Source organism: Cetorhinus maximus, chromosome 2 (genome assembly GCF_964194155.1).
Source record: "Cetorhinus maximus chromosome 2, sCetMax3.hap1.1, whole genome shotgun sequence".
Taxonomy (NCBI): Eukaryota; Metazoa; Chordata; class Chondrichthyes; order Lamniformes; family Cetorhinidae; genus Cetorhinus; species Cetorhinus maximus.
Window position 1 is genome coordinate 221,666,660 of NC_135880.1, and position 16,671 is coordinate 221,683,330.

At 42.3% G+C, this 16,671-nt stretch overlaps 1 protein-coding gene across 2 annotated transcripts; it reads left to right on the forward strand.

Moving 5' to 3' along the window:
* The first annotated feature begins 662 nt into the window (after positions 1–662).
* Positions 663–16,291, forward strand: LOC144670796 (CXADR-like membrane protein). Of its 2 annotated transcripts, none has more exons than XM_078533033.1 (4): positions 663–963; positions 9,140–9,300; positions 13,483–13,681; positions 16,045–16,291. In XM_078533033.1, exons 1-4 carry the CDS (start codon positions 912–914, stop codon positions 16,125–16,127), a joined length of 495 nt encoding a protein of 164 aa, XP_078389159.1. In that variant the 5' UTR covers positions 663–911; the 3' UTR covers positions 16,128–16,291. The 2 variants fall into 2 exon arrangements, with proteins under 2 accessions (XP_078389159.1, XP_078389160.1); XM_078533034.1 differs by having other exon boundaries at positions 16,048–16,291.
* Positions 16,292–16,671: the final 380 nt, after the last annotated feature.

The window sequence follows — 16,671 nt, forward strand, 5'->3', positions numbered from 1 at the left end:
AACGGAGGTGTAACTATGAGCCAGATTAATTAGGGGTTTTAGGAGTTATTATAGTAGTAATTTGTAGACCTATGTATGTGCTTGAAATCTTTTCTTTTGTTAATAAATATTTAATTTAGTTTTCTAAAAACCGTTGAATTTGTGGTAGTCATCACTTCTGAATTCAGTGCACACATCTCGAAATAAAATACAAATTGTATAACAGTTGTGACCGCATGATCAAGTTTCCCTGGTGGATTTATCTGCCTGGCACACATCATCTGCCACGTCATAACAATTATACCATCACCAAAAATGCCTGCTAAATATTGGATGGGACAGACTTGAAAACTGAAGAATCAACAGGGCATAAAATATAATACATTTTCTCTTCGTGGTTACAACTCTTTCAATTTAAGTGGAGGAAATTTTTACACAGTTGTGATCTGGAATGCACTGCCTGAAAGGGCACTGGAAACCAATTCAACTTTCAAAAGCAAACTGGATAAACGCTCAAAGGGAAATAATTTACAGGGCTGTGCGGAGACAACAGTGGTGTAAGGTTAATTAGAAGCTCTATCAAAGAGCCGACGCAGCTGTATCTCCCTATGATTTTATAAATCTCATCACAGGAACTTACGTAGCAACTTGAGTCTGGTGTCTGAGCAGTGAGAGCTGTACAAGCAGTGGGATGTGGTTACTCATGGAACAACATCTCTGAGTTAACAGCATTCCGTAACTCAGTATCTTATCAGAGGGGTAGTTGTCACATCCTAATGTGTCATTTGAAACCTTTGATGCAAACTTGCAATTTCCAAATGTTAACTTAAAAGGAAGATTTGCAAATGTTTCCAGCACTTGTCTTAATCAAATATTAGTGACACATATTTCAAAAAGTCAGATTCTTATCTGAGGAAACTGAACTTGGCACGATGTGTGAAAACTACTTTTTGATAATTAGTTTCTTCTTGTGTCTTACAGCAGGTAAGTTTATTTGAATTAATTCATTTGTTCATTTTATTTATTCTTTCAAATCTTAAAATGTTAGCCCTTATTTTCCACAGGCGCGAAGAATAAGCAGTTTTTAACATGAGCTGTATGTGGGGTATCAATAACATTTAATTATTTCAGTATTTATCATGAAATGTGCTAAAATGATCAAATCATGCTTTGGTGAATGAACAAATTGCCAGAGAATGTTATTGACTCATCAGGGATCCAGAGTGAGTTAATCCAGAATGCTTAAAATTGTGACGGAGTCTCCAGAATATTTGGGGTCTTGAGTCTGGTATTATTTTTACACAGATAATTTTTAAAGTGATGCATGTCTCCAGAGACTGCGTACAGAAATAAGCCTGCATTTTGGGCTGTAAGTGGTATAGTGGTATAATTTGGGAAAAATACATATTTGTTTTTGTGACCGGGAGGCTGTTTCAAGCGGGGTTCCACAGGTCTCAATACGAGGTCCCTTGCTTTTCACAGTCTTTTACTAATGATTTAGACTTAAATGGGGGGGGGTGGGGGGGTGTGTGGTATGATTGTGAAATTTGCAGATGATACAAAAATCAGCCTTCTGACAGATAATGAGGGGGAAAGCTGTAGACTGCAGGGAGATTTGAATGGACTGGTCAGGTGGGCAGAAAATTCAATCTGGAAAAAAAAAATGCATGGGGAGGTAAAACAAGGCAAGGGAATACACAACAAATGGTAGGATGTTGAGAAGTTTAGAGGATTAGAGGGACCTTGGAGTGCATGTCCACAGATCCCTGAAGTTAGCAGAACAGGTCGATGAGGTAGTTAGGAAGGAATATGGAACACATTCCTTTATTATTAGCCAAGACATGGTGTATAAGAGCATGGAGGTTACGCTAGAACTGTATAAAATACTTAGCTAGAATATGGCATATAGTTCTGGTCACTGTATTACAGAAAGAATGTGGAGCACTAGGGAGGGAATAGTGAGGATTTATGAGGAAATTGCCAGGAATGGAAAATTTTAGATATGAGAAGAGATTGGATGGGCTGGGATTGTTTACTTTGAACAGAGGAAGCGGAGGGGAGGTTTAATTGAGGTGTATGAAATCGTGAGGGGCCTGGTTAGGAGAGTCCTATTTCCCTTAGCAGAGAGTTTAATAGTCAGGGTGCTTAGATTTATGTCATTGGTGAAGAGTTAGAGGGGAGTTTTTACTCAGAGCGTGAAGGGGGTCTGAAACCCACTGACTGAAGCCCTCATTGTATTAAAAAGGTCCTTGGGTATGCACATGAAGTGTTGTAACCCCCAAGGCTATGGACCAAAAGCTGGAAAGTGGATTTAGATTGGATAACAATGCACCCAATGGGCTGAATGGTCTCCTTCAGTGCAGTATATTTTCTTTTTTCTATTTATCCATGTTTACCATCAGTTTGCACTAAAGGCATGAAGGTTGTTTAATGGGTAAGATCACAAAATAAGTAGGGGTGAGAAGGTTATTGAGCGTATCTTAATGTATCATCCAGAAAACAGTTGCTCAAATTTTTACAAATAATATTCTGGATTAGATTTTTTTTTCATAATCTCATGGAAATTTGTAGCAATACGTTTCAGCCACCTCCCTTGTAAGTTGAAAAGTCCCAATATCTCCAGCTTTTCTTCATAAATCAGGTCCAACACTCGAGACGTAATTTGATATAGAATTATACAGAATGCACAGCACAGGAACAAGCCATTGAAGGAGAAAAAAATAAATAAAACTTTTAGTTCGATAATGCCTTTCATGACCACCAGACATCTCAAAGTGCTTTACAGTCAATTAAATATTTTGAAAATGTAGTCATGGTTGTAATGTAGCAAACAGCCAATTTGGGTAAAGCAAACTCTCACATGTAGCAATGTCATAATGACTAGATAATTATTTTTTTTTGTAACGTTGATCAAGGGATAAATATTGGCCAGGGCACTCAGGATAAATCCCCTAAGCTGCTTCGAAATAGTACCATGGGATCTTTAACACCCACCTGAGGAGGCTGATAGGGCCCCATGTTAACATCTCATCTGAAAGATGGCACTGCCAATGGTGCAGCATTCCCACAGTACGACACCGGAATGTCAACCTAGATTTTTGTCCTTGAGCCCTTAAGTGGGACTTGAACCCAGCACTTTGTGACTCAGAGACAAGAATGCTGCCAATTGAGCCATGGCTGACATAATTCCACTCAATTCGTCCATGCCAGAGTTTACGCTTCACAAAAGTCTCTTCCCATCATTCCACCTTGAACTCAATCAGCGACATCATCTAATTCCCTTCTCCCTCATCTGCTTATCCGACCGCCCCTGAAATGCATCCACACTAGTGGCACATGTTATCACCACTTTCCAAGGAAGGAAGTTTCTTCTGGAATTCCTCAATTGATTTCTTGCTGACCATATTATAGTGGTGTTCTCTAGTTTTGCACTTCCTCACAAACGAAAGCATTCTCTTTGTGTTGACTTTATCGAAATCTTTTATCATTTTAAAAACCTCTTTGGGCTACCCCGCAGCCTTCTCTTTGCAACAGATAAGTGACATGCCTGCTCGCAGTAATCTAACCATTGTCTTCAGTGGAGGGTAGAATTGTGTGGCGTGTGAAACTGCAGCTGATCTGACCCCATCAGCTTCCCAACAATACCACCAGTATTAGAATCTCCTCGCTGGGCAGAAATGGACACGGTCCTCAAAGCGGGACCTGGCCAGTGTACTGCAATGTTTGATCACCGTCTCTTTTGACTTGCGCTCTAGATAGAAAGAGATTTAGAACAATACATGAGGGAAAAATCATACGCAGCGAGTTGTTAGGATCTGGTATGTGCTGGCTGACAGTGCGGTGGAAGCCGATTCAATCATAACTTTCAAAGGGAATTGGATAAAACCTTGAAGGGGAAATTTTGCAGGGCCTTGGAAAAAGAGCAGGATAGAGGAATTAATTGATTAGATCGTTTTCAAGGACTGGCGCAGTCACAAAGAGCCAAGTAGCTGTCTGTGTTCTATGAATCTAAGAATATGTCGTTATAATAGATAATTTTCCATTATAAATGATAAACTTTTGGAGGAAGCACAAGGATTGGCAAAATAAAATAAAGGATACATCCCTAAAAGGGTGACAGGAGCAGAGGGACCTGAGGGTATATCAAATCGTTGAAGTCGGCAGGACAGGTTGGGAAAGTGGTTAACAAGATAAACAGGATGCTGCAGATTATATATAGAGGGTATAAAAGCCAGGGCGTTTTGGCAAACCTTTGTAAAACCCTGGTTCAACCTCAACTGGAGTATTGTGTCCAATTCTTGGCACTGCAGTTTATGTTGGATGTGAAGGCTTTAGAGAGTGTGCGGAAAAAAATTACAAGAATGGATGAAAGACTTTGGCTACGATGATAAATTGGAGGAACTTTTTTAAGCAGCAAGTGGTTAAGATCTGGAATCACACCTGCAAGTGTGGTGGAAGTAGTTTCAATCACAGCTTTCAAAAGGGAAATGGATAGCTAACTGAAGAGAAAAGATTTTCAGGGCTACAGAGAAATGGTGGAGGGGGGGGAGTGGGACCAGCTGAGTTGCTCTTGCAAAGAGCCAGCACGCACACAATGTTACAATCTATGATTGTATAATAGATACCAGTTTAAGATCAGCCACAGATTTCACTGCTTTCTTCTGAAAAAAATGTTGCGTCAAATCTAATCATTCAGGAAAAGCTGAAAAGTGTGGTAGACATTTTCAACATTAATGTGTAACAAATTATGCCTGGGAATTTAGAAATATAGGCTGTAGTTGTACTCGCACTATGTTCAAATAACCAAACATATACCACGGGGGAGAATTTTCTCCCTGTCGGGGGAGCTGAGCGGGAGTGGGCACAGTTGGGCATGCAACCAATCGCCGCCCACGATTGGCTGCGCGCCGCCATTTTACATAGGCGGGCCAATTAAGGCCCGCCCAACGTGACGCGCACCCGGAAGCGCTGAGCGCTCCCTGTGTGGTCGGGGCCTGCATTCCTTCGCGCCTGCGCGTGAAAGAGCGCAGAAATCTCCCTGAGGCACAGAGCTGCCTCAGGGAGTTTAATTTCATTTTTCAAAATTTAAACACAGAAAAAAACATTTCAGACATGTCCCCTCATGTGACATGAGCTGGGACATGTCAATGAATTTTAATTAAAAAATGTATTGGATTTATAAATCCTTCATGAAACCTCATCCCGCCCGTGGATGAGGTTCCATGAAAAATGCGAAGGCCGCCTGGGCTCTTCACCTGCCCCCCTGCCAACCTTAAGGTTACCCCTTCTGGTAACGCTTGGCGCCACCAATTAGAGAATTTACATTTCAAGGGTGTTGTGGGGTCGGGACCCAGAAATTATCCAGGCATCAGGTTTTTGACCTCGATTTGAAAATTCAGCCTCAACAGTCTAACTACCACCCAGTCACCTGGAAAACATGTTGAGACAGCAGAGGCTCAGCCTTTGGGTATGTTTGGGTTTTGGCTATTAAATACGTAAATCTAAAGTGGAATGGAAATAGAGAAAGAAGATAAAACAGATAAAGATTGAAAAAAATTAGCAAGTAAAATTAAACTTAGGATGTTATATAATGAAAAAGTACAGAACATAACAGGATATCAATGGTACATTAAAATCAGATGTGGCCTTGGTGACATTTCCTATTGCTGGAAATGATGCTGTTTAACTTTCAATGTTTAAGGGACAAATAGCACCATGGTCCCAGCAAAATTTACAAGTTTATTGAGGGAACACAGACTATAAAGATTAAAAAAAATTCCCATAAAATGCAGACAAAAGGTTCCTAACATTCTTTTCCTCTCAAACACTTAATTTGCACCTAGTTGCTTCAATTCAAGACACAGTATTCATTGAATCTCCTATTACACACAGCCCAGAAATAGGTCATTTGACCCATCTGATCATTGCTGGTCTTCATGCTCTACATCAGCCTCCTCTGACCTTCATCTAATCCTATCAGTACAACCCCTTTCTCACTCATGTGTCTACCTAGTTTCCTATTAAATGCATCTACGCCAGTTGTCTCAACTATTCCATTTGGTATCAAGTTTCACATTCTAACCACCCTCCAGGTAAAGAAATTTCTCTTGAATCCCTTTTTTGGATTTATTGGTAACGACCCTTTATGACCCCTAGTTTTGGATTCCCAGTGGAGGCATTTTTGCTGACCTTTTGAACCCTTTAATAATTTGAGAGACCTCTATTAGGTTAAGCATTTGTTGCTCGTGGTGCAGAGTCCTTTATATTCGGGTTGCTAACCATCTGTTGTGTGACTACTTCGCTGAACATCTTTCTGTGCATGTGGGTAGTTCTAATTTGTCTGTGGCCTTCAACTCCTTCTCCCATTCTCACTCCAACCTAAACCCCTATTACCTCATAGGCTGCGGTGAAACTTCAGAGCAGCCTAGCTCCGAAGCAGTGTCGTCCTGGGCACCATACAGGCCTCCAGTTTACCTCTGACCTCAAATCTCTTCTTGATAATCCCACCAGTTTCTCTCTTCCACACTAAATGTGCTTTCTCTTTAAATTTGGAGTCCTGTCTAATTCATCTTCTGTCTTTCTTTTATCCTCTTAACTCTCTCCTCTTTTTCACCTCTTCTCCAATCCTACAAGGGTTGTGTTGCCAATCTTAGAAGATTGGTTCTCCCATTTATCAAAATTGGCTGTCCCCTGGCATTTTGTCCATTTATCATGAGCGAGTTTTGACAATGAGTGTTCTTTTTGCCGCGCAAATCACTTTAGTTTTCTCCCTTTATCTCAAACTTTCAGTTAGAATCCCAATGTTAGTCTCATTTTATATTCCTAAATTTCAGTTCTAGTTTTGTAAAATAATTTCCTCTTGCCATATTATCACCATTGAGCTTTTTCAGGGCTTTTTTTCCAAAATATATGTTTGAAAACATTGTTTCACCCCTCAGAGAGAAATAAACTTTCCCAAACAAACAAGACCAATTTCTTCATTCTCTCCTCATAAACTACTTTTCTAAGGAGATGGGATCCTTTCCTTTATTAGCCAAGCTATAGAATATAAATGCAGAGAGGTTATGCTGGAACGATATAAATCCTCAGTTAGGCCATGACTTGAGCAGTGTGTGCAGTTCTAGTCACCTCATTACAGAAAGAGAGGGTACAGGGGAGATTCACAAGGATGTTGCCAGGACTGGAAAAATGCAGCCATGACGAAAGATTGGATAGGCTGGGGTTGTTTTCCTTGGAACAGAGGAGGCTGAGGGGAGATTCGATTAAGGTGTACAAAATTGTGAGGGGCCTGGATAGTTTGGATGAGACGGGCCTATTTCCCTTAGCAGAGAGGTCAGTGTCTAGGGCGTACAGACTTAAAGTGATCGGCAGAAAGATTAGAGGGGAGATGAGGCCTTTTTTTTTGCCCTGAGGGTAGTGGGGGTCTGGAACCCATCGCCTGAAAGGGTAGTAGAGGCAGAAACCCTCAACTCATTTAAAAGGTGCACCTCAAGTGCTGTAACCTGCAATGCTGGAACACGAGATTAGGCTGGGTGACTCGTTATTTGGCCGGCGCAGATACGATGGGCCAAGTGGCCTCTTTCTAAACTCGCCGTAAACTTTCTATGATTCTATAATGCTCGGCCATTCACTTCTCTCTCCTCTCAAAAGATTAAACAAGAACAGTTTTGGAAAGGCAGCTTAAAGAGACGTTTACACATTGTGTTGGCAGTCTCAAGCACCATAGTAGGTGAAGTATGACTCCATGGTGATATTGTGCTAGGTCACTACCTGTTATATATCTACTTATTAGCTCTATGTATGAAGCTATGATTGCACTGCCTGATTTCCAGATAATGGACACAATAATCTTGGATGGATTGTATTATACAGTGATGAGAAGTATGATGGAGGAAGGGCTTTGGTTTCAGCCCTAGGCAATGTTTAGTTAATTGATTCCAGGTAGGGCTGCTCTGGATAGGAATACCATTGCGTTGGGGGGAAAGTAGCTGCGTTATTGTCAACTGTTTTATCCTCTTTGTGTGAAAGAGTTTGTTAAACAGTAGACATTACAAAATAGTTTCAGCCTTTTCATTGAGTCTTTATCTGCCTTAGGAAAGCAAGAGAATGTGAGGTAAGGTCTTCCACCAATTGAGTTAATTTTTTGAGTCCTTTTAACATATTCGCTTCTTGTAGATCAGGAAAGAAAATAGAAAGATTTGCATTTCTATCGCACTTTTCACAACCTCAGGATGTCCAAAGTGCTTCATAGCCAATGAAATACTTCAGAAGTGTAGCCACTATTGTAATGTAGAAAGCACGGCAGCCAATTTGTGCACAACAAGCTCCGACAAACAGCAATGTGATAATGATCAGATAATCTGTAAATGGGAGTTACATTTCATTTGCTTGCAATTTCCCTTGTGCTTTTCTCTTTCTTAGTCACAAGTTTCCGGGTTCAAGCCCCACCCCAGGACTTGAGCACAAAAGTCAAGACTGATACATCAATGCGGTACTGAGGGCGTGCTGCATTGTCAGAGGTGCTGTCTTTTGAATAGACGTTAAACTGAGGCCCTGTCTGCGCTCTCAGGTGAAAGTAGAAGATTCCATGGCAGTATTTTGAAGGAGAGCAGGGGGTTCATCCCCAGTGTTGTGGCCAAATCTTATCCCTCAATCAATGACACAAAAACAGATTATCTGGATATTATCAAATTGCAGTTTGTGGGAGTTTGCTGTGTGTAAATTGCCTTCTGCATTACAACAGTGGCGACATTGATCGTAAAGTGTCTGAGACATCCTGTAGACATGAATAGGCTATATAAATGGAAGTCTTTCTTTCATATGAAATCCCCTTCTTTGAAGATTTTTTTTCCTTCTGGTTTTCCATGCCTCTTAGACGCTGAAGCACAATGATAACTTTTCTCTGGCTGCGAGCATTCAGAAACTTGACAGAGTAACACAGACATAACTTTGCATTTTGTCCTTGTGATCAAATGCTTTATCTGCACTTGCTACTTTCGCACTAAAACACTGAAATGTAGAAACAGAGTGAGAAGTTGTGGACATAAGCCACACACACACACACACACAGGCACCTGACAAGTGTGATATCACACACCGCATTGGCCACAGTGCAACCATTCTTACAAATTTAATACTTTTTTTCTCTTTCTGTAACTAGACACTGAAGCAGCTCCAACAAAAAACTGCAGCCCTATTTGGAGGCAAGTTGGAGAGAATGTCACCCTGCCATGTAAATACAGCCCAAGATCGGATCAAAAAGCCTACTTGGACATTGAGTGGGCGATCAGAGGCACAAACATTAACGAGTCTGATAAAGTGGTAAACGAAAAGTTATGAAAATAGTGACTGAATGAGCCGGATTTTCAAAGCGTCATGGGGTTGAGAGCGGGTGCGGGTGTGTTTTGAAAATCCTAGTCCCAGATATTGTCACAGATTCAGATGGGATGGCAAAAGATAGAAATTTAATGGTTTTGTAACTAGAGACTGAATTTAAAACAAAAATTGAAGCAGTACTTATTTTCTTGCACAATTCAGTCAGATTGCTTGATTATTCCACCGAACAACATTTCTAATTAATCTTTTACTTTGAAATAAAACTTAAAAATTTGTCAGGCCTTTCAATTATTCTGCCACAAAAATGCACAAACAATGAGAAAATTACTAATCCAGGGTCGAGCAATAGACCAAAGCCTTTGTGAAAGGGTACACGTGATGTTATTTTCTCTCAATTGCAAATTGTTTTTCTCAGGATAGTTTTGATCAATTTTCCACATTGTGAGGTATGTTCAACATATTTGTTTTGTTAAAAAAAATTAAGCCACCAAGATATTCTGAAGTGTCTTCAGGCAATTGTTTTTACAGTGTGTCAGTTTTGGTGTTAAGGTGTAATTGCTGTCAGACGTGTTGTTAAATACCACCTATCAGCCAGTGTTGCAAACTGTACAGACTGTGGTTGTCTACAATCTGTGTGCAAGCTCTACAGAAATTGACCTTCAACTGAACAGGCAAGAGAATTAAAGGATCTTTCAATTTTCTATGAAATTCGCTGCTTCAAATCTTTAAAAATGATCAATTTCTCTACCGCAATGATTCATTTGGCTGAAGGATATGGACCAATAGCAACAAAACCTCTATTTAATTATCACATAAACAAAGTTCCCAGATAGGTGTATCAAAAAAATGTCTTGAACGAGAACGCATGTCTTAAAAGAGATTAGTAGATGTGACCAAAGATTTGAATTGAACTTTTATTCTTTCACAGGATGCGGGCCTCATTGGTTATAGGCCAGCATTTATTGTCCACCCCTAATTGCCCTTGAGAAGGTGGTGGTGAGCCTACTTAAACCGCTGCAGCCCATATGGTGTTGGAACACTCAGAGTGCTATTAGGGGGGTGAGTTCCAGGATTTTGACCCAGCGACAATTAAGGAACAGCGATATATTTCCAAGTCAGGATGGTGTGTGGCTTGGAGGGCAACTTCCAGGTGGTGGTGTTTCCATGCATCTGCTGCCCTTGACCTTCTACATGGTAGCGGTCGCAGGTTTGTAAGGTGCTGCCTAAGGAGCCTTGGTGAGTTAAAAACAAAAAACTGCGGATGCTGGAAATCCAAAACAAAAACAGAACTACCTAGAAAAACTCAGCAGGTCTGGCAGCATCGGCAGAGAAGAGCAAAGTTGACGTTTCGAGTCCTCATGAGGACTCGAAACGTCAACTTTGCTCTTCTCCACCGATGCTGCCAGACCTGCTGAGCCTTGGTGAATTCCTGCAGTGCATCTTGTAGATAGTACACACTGCTGTTACTGTGCGTCGGTGGTGGAGGGAGTGAATGTTTGTGGATAGGGTGCCAATCAAGCGGGCTGCTTTGTCCTGGATGGTGGTAAGTTTCTTGAGTGTTGTTGGAGCTGCACTCATCCAGGCAAGTGGAGAGTATTCCATCACACTTCTGACTTGTGTCTTGTGGTGGACAGGTTTCGGGGAGTCTGGTAGTGAGTTACTCCTCACAGAATTCCCAGCCTTTGACCTTTTAAAGGTGAGGGGTGGAGAGATTTAGGGAGAGAATTCCAGTGAGTAAGATCTGGGCAGTTGAAAGCATGACCACCAATGGTGGGATGAAGGGAGTAGAGGATGCATAAGAGGTTGCTGAGTGCAAGAAACAGGATATTTGGAGGTTATAGGAGATAATAATTCAGCTCCTGACTCCCCAAAGCCTGTCCACCATCTACAAGGCACAAGTTGGGAGTGTGATGGAATACTGTCCACTTGCCTGGATGAGTGCAACTTCCACACCACTCAAGAAGCTTGACACCATCTAGGACAAAGCAACCCACTTGATTGGCACCCGATCCACAAACATTCATTCCCTCCACCACCGACACACAGTAGCAGCAGTGTGTGTAACACCTACAAGATGCACTGCAGGAATTCACCAAGGCTCCTTAGGCAGCACCTTCCAAACCCACAACCACCACCATCTAGAAGGACAAGGGCAGCAGATAGATGGGAACACCACCACCTGGAAGTTCCCCTCCAAATCACTCATCATCCTGCCTTGGAAATATATCGCCGTTCCTTCACTGTCACTGGGTCAAAATCCTAGAACTCCCTCCCTAACTGCACTGTGGGTGTACCTACACCACAGAGACTGCAGTGGTTCAAGAAGGCAACTCATCACCATCCTCTCAAAGGTAACAAGGGATGGGCAATAAATGCTGGCCCACCCAGCAATGCCCTCATCCCATAAATGAATGAAAAAATGTGGAGGTAGGGGTGGGGTGACACCAAAAACAAAGGCAAAAACTTTAAGTTTGAGTGATGGGGAAACTATGTTGCTTGGGTGACAGGTGATTGAGACAGCATGAGACAAGATAGGCCCAGTTTATGGAGTTTATGGAGAAAAGGAACATTGGAATAGTCATATCTATAGGTGAGGCAGGCCCGTATAAAGGGTTTCAGTGGTGGAGGGGGCAACATTGCAGACATGGAAGGAAAGATTGCTGGGGGATGTGGCGTCTGAAGCTCAGCTCAGTCAAATCGAACCCTAAGGTTACAAACAGTTTGGGGCATTGGCTGGGAAAGGAAATTAAATCAGTCGCACTGATGGAGCAGCCTATAGATGGGAAAGAGGCCAAAGGTAGATCCCTGGGGAATGGTGGTGTGGCAGATGTGACAATATGGGGAAGGGAAGAGAAGCCATTGTCGGAGAATCTCCGGCTGTGATCAGATAAATGAGAATCCCAGGTTTGATGCCATATCTGTGTTGAGTTACAAAGTCACAGTCAATGAGAGAACCCAAGTCTCTTTGGCACCACAAGATATCTACAAGTTTTTTTAAAGTCTGGTGACAATATATAGGTTTAGTTAGGTTAATGCCCTTTTACTAAATTAGATAGATTTGTTGCAATTACAAAAAATATTAGATAAGACCATGTGAAAAGGACATGACTGATGGAATTCCTGGAGAATTGTATGTTGCACATTTTGCGGAGTCAATAGTCAAACTTCCTTTTATCTGAGAGCAACTGACTTGCCAAGGTAAACAAGGTGGCTTTGAAATGTTGTGGGATGAAATCATGGCTTCTCTTCTGCTTTTAATGTCTGAGTGTTACATATATTCCACCATCAAGTGTCTTGTACTTTCTCAAAGTATGGGCTGGATTTTATGGGGGTGTGCATTGACACTCCGCCAAGCTGAAAAGTCAATCAGGAGTCAGCCATGAAAAGGTCGGCTGCCCCACAGCCATTTTACATTTGGTGGGACACCAATTGGATCGGGGCAAGAATTCTGCCCCCATCTGGGGAGGAAGTCCTCGCTTAGAGGGCTGCCGGTCAATCCAATTGGTCAGCAGCTCTGTAGACCCACCAGTGCCAGCTTCCAGCAGTGGCCAGTGCTGGAACTACAGTCAGTCCTCAAAGAAGTGGAGCTGATGGAGGCCAAACATGAGGCAGGTCCGGACTATCGCCAGAGCCAGGCTGGCAGGCCCCAGCAAGGAGGTAAGGGAGTGTGGGGGGGGCCAAGGTTTGAGAAGCTGGGGGGAAAGATTAAAGAGGGGTTATGACCTTGGGGTCATATACGAACTCAGGGCATCCACAAAAGAGGTCCCCCCACCCTTGCCCGTCACCAGCCTGTGCAGCTAAGGCTGCCAGGTTAACTGCTTGATGTGAGCATCCTTTTGCCAGGGAAAATTAGCAGTGGGGCAGAATGAGGCATTTAAGTGGCCATTGATAGGCCCAAGGGTGGGCGTGCCGTGCTGATTCCCGCACCGCGCCCCATAAAATGGGAGACAGGTCGGGGGGGTGTGGGTAGGCAGTGGGCAGGCCACACGTTGCATTTTACACATTCCCCTGACTTCAAACACACCAGCTGGGGGAGGGGAGCCATAAAATCCAGCCCAAAGTCTTTGAGAACTATAGTAGGAAGAAGTTGACTGTTAACAATGACACCGATTAAAGTTCCAGTACAATTCTTCATAGAGTTGTAACTTCTGTTTAACTCTGTGGCAGATTTTAACACACGCTGGTGGAAAGGTTTATGTGACCCAGGGTTGGCAGCAGAGAATCTCCTTTGCCTCTGGAAATGGCAGTGAGGGAGATGCTTCACTGTATTTTAAGTCACTGGCTGTGAATGACAGTGGAATCTACAACTGCAAAGTGAAAGTAGGAGGCAAGATTCATCAAAGTGCCTGCAACTTAACGGTACAAGGTGGGTCTTCATATGTTGATGTATCTTAAAGTCAAGATAAGGAGTTGTGTAGCCCTATTATATACTGAATTCAGTTTTACACACATCCATTTTCTCCTCCTCAGTTTTTTTTTTTGGATGGGGCACCTTGCTGCTGAATTAGGATCATCTTCAGAAATACACTTATATCCCCGTGTTTTCTAAAAATCGTCTCGTGTCTTGTACACGCTCTTCTTTGTTAAGGCAGGATCCTTTGTTTGTGGGCTTCTCAACTCTAGATTACCCGGAATGGTAGAATAGTGGTTATACGATTGGGGCTAGTGATCCAGAGGCCAGAGATAACAATTCAGAGATTTGAGTTCAAATCCCTCATGGCAGCTGGGGAATTTCAATTCAGTTAATTAAATAAATCTAGAATGTAAAACTAGTTTCAGTAATGGTGACCATGATGCTATTGGATTGTCATAAAAGTCCACCTGGTTTACCCATCTTCTTGAGGGAACAAAATCTGCTGTGGTTACCTGGTCTGGCCTTTTTGTGACCCAGACCCACAACAAAGTGGTTGACTCTTAAGTGCCCTCTGAAATGGCTTAGTAAGCCACCCAGTTACCTTTAAAATTCAGTACAAAACATGCAGCCTAAACAGACCACGGCCAGGATTTTATGGCCCGTCACGCCCAGGGGTAATATATTACAGTCCCGCCGAACTGAATGGAGATGTAAACGGTGTGTCCTGGCCAATGGTTTCTCACCACCACCTCCTCAATGGCAATTATTGATGGGCAATAAATGTCGTCCTTGGCAGTGATGTGCACACCCTGTGATTGAAGAAAAGAGAAACCCAGGTCAGCATTCCATACCCCTCCAAAACAAGCTGTTGGATCCAGGGCAAAAAACCCCACCAGGAATGTGTTCTGTCAACCTCTCTACGACTTAACATCTCAGCTAAAAGACGTTAACTCTACCGACGCAACACTCACTCAACACAGAATCGCTGTAGTTCAGTGGGGATCTCTCTTACCCCCGATTCAGAAAGCTGTGGCTTCAACTTCTATTCTGAAGACTTGAGGAAAAAATCCAGGCTGAATCCTTGAAAAGAGAGAGAGAAAGGCTGTCCATAGCCAATGAAGTACTTTTAAAGCGTACTCACTGTAGTAATTTAGAAAACACTGCAGCCAATTTGCACACAGCAAGCTCCCACAAGCAGCAGCGTGATGATGACTAGTTAATCTGTTTCACGTGATGCAGATTGAGGAATAAATATTGACCAGAATACTAGGAATAACTCCCCTTATCTTCTTCAACATAGTGCAATGAGATCTTTGGGTGGAGCTGAGGGGGCTTCAGTTTAACATCTCACCTGAAAGACAGCACCTCAAGCTTTGCTGCACTCCCTCTGTGCTGCACTGGGAATATCAACCTTGATATTTGTGCTCAAGTAAACCCACAACCTTCTGACTCAGAGACGAGAATGTGAGCTGTAGTATAAGCTCTGGCATATATGGGGTTCATGTAGGACTGAGTATAGTACCACCCAGACAGTGATGTAAGAGAACACATGACTCACACCTAGGGGTCAGTGTGGTGTTGGGCAGAGCAGGGTGTAGACTCCAAACATGGAGGGAGCTCCGAGCTTGTACCCTTACTAAATCTTTGTAAATCGCTATTGTAGTTAATAAAGACTTACAATTAACCCACTAAAGACTATGAAGGCTTCATCAAACTTACCAAGATGTAACCAATGCCCCACAACACTACTAACTAAGCTAAAATTGGTGTAATATTGAGCGAGTGCTGAAATGGCAGGGTTGAAATCTTTCAACTGGGATATCGAGTCAAAGTCTTGCTTGCCCTGTTAAGTGAGCATAAAAGATCCCAAGGCACAATTTTAAAGAGGAGCATGGAGTTCTGATCAACAAACCAACACCTAAAATGGATGATCTGGTCATATATCACGTTGATATTTGTGGGATCTTGCTGTGCAGCAATTGGCTGCCACATTTACCACATTATAATGGTGGCAACACTTCAGAAGTACTTCATCAACTATAAAGAGCTTTAGGACATTGTTAAAGGTGCTGCATAATTGCAATAAAAACAGAAAATACTCAGCAGGTCTGGCAGCATCTGTGGAGAGAGAAACAGAGTTAAGGTTTCAGGCTGGAGTGAACAGAAAATGAATCAATGAGTGGTGGACAGGTGACACTGAGCTTGAGCTCCAAAGCTTGGAGGAGGAAGGGATGACCAAGGAAGGGGAGAATTTCTGTTGTCTGCAGCCAATAAGGTATTGGTGTATCTTCTAAAATATCTGCTGAAATCCTGAAGGGAATTAGAATGGTTTATAATGTACATTTTTTCTTCACATGTTCCGAACACTATAAAAGCAGAATCTGTCACTCCAACAATCCCCATCACTCAACATAAAATAACAAGTAAGCCAATGCTCTTTGTTTTCTTATTACTCTAAGGCTGCTTCACGTTGAAAGCTGTGTCGCATTCCATATATTAGACCAACTGTTTTGCACTGATCTATCTCAGGGTGCAGTCTCCTTGAATGGAGCCTCAAGCGGAATCTTGAGAAATGTCCGATTGCTGGTAATTTCTCTTCTAAAGACATACATTCATGCTCTGTCATAGTTCCCACTGCTTTTATGAATCCATTGCTGTTAACAAACTTTCTTTTTTAATTTGTGAATCCTCGGTCAAGGACAAAAGATCACAGAACAGGACAACAACACATTTCCAACGAATACAAATGTAGCTGTAACATCAACGGGAGGTAAGGTCTAATGCCGAAGGAATAACACATAAAGGTGAAGAAAGAAAGACGAGCTTTTCTATAATACCTTTCGCAGCCTCAGGACGTCCCAAATTGGCTTAAAGCAATGAAATACCTTTGAAGTGTAGTCACTGTTGTAATGCAGGAAACTGGGCAGCCAATTTGCACACAGCAAGCTCCCACAAACAGCAATGAACCCAATGACCAGATAACTTTTGTTTTTAGTGATGTT

Excerpts from the sequence above, each read along its gene's own strand:
- LOC144670796 (XM_078533033.1), top strand. The coding sequence starts at position 912 with ATGTGTGAAAACTACTTTTTGATAATTAGTTTCTTCTTGTGTCTTACA. Across the intron at positions 964-9,139 it reads CTTCTTGTGTCTTACAGCAG|ACACTGAAGCAGCTCCAACA; the intron begins GTAAGTTTATTT and ends TTCTGTAACTAG. Across the intron at positions 9,301-13,482 it reads TTAACGAGTCTGATAAAGTG|ATTTTAACACACGCTGGTGG; the intron begins GTAAACGAAAAG and ends ACTCTGTGGCAG.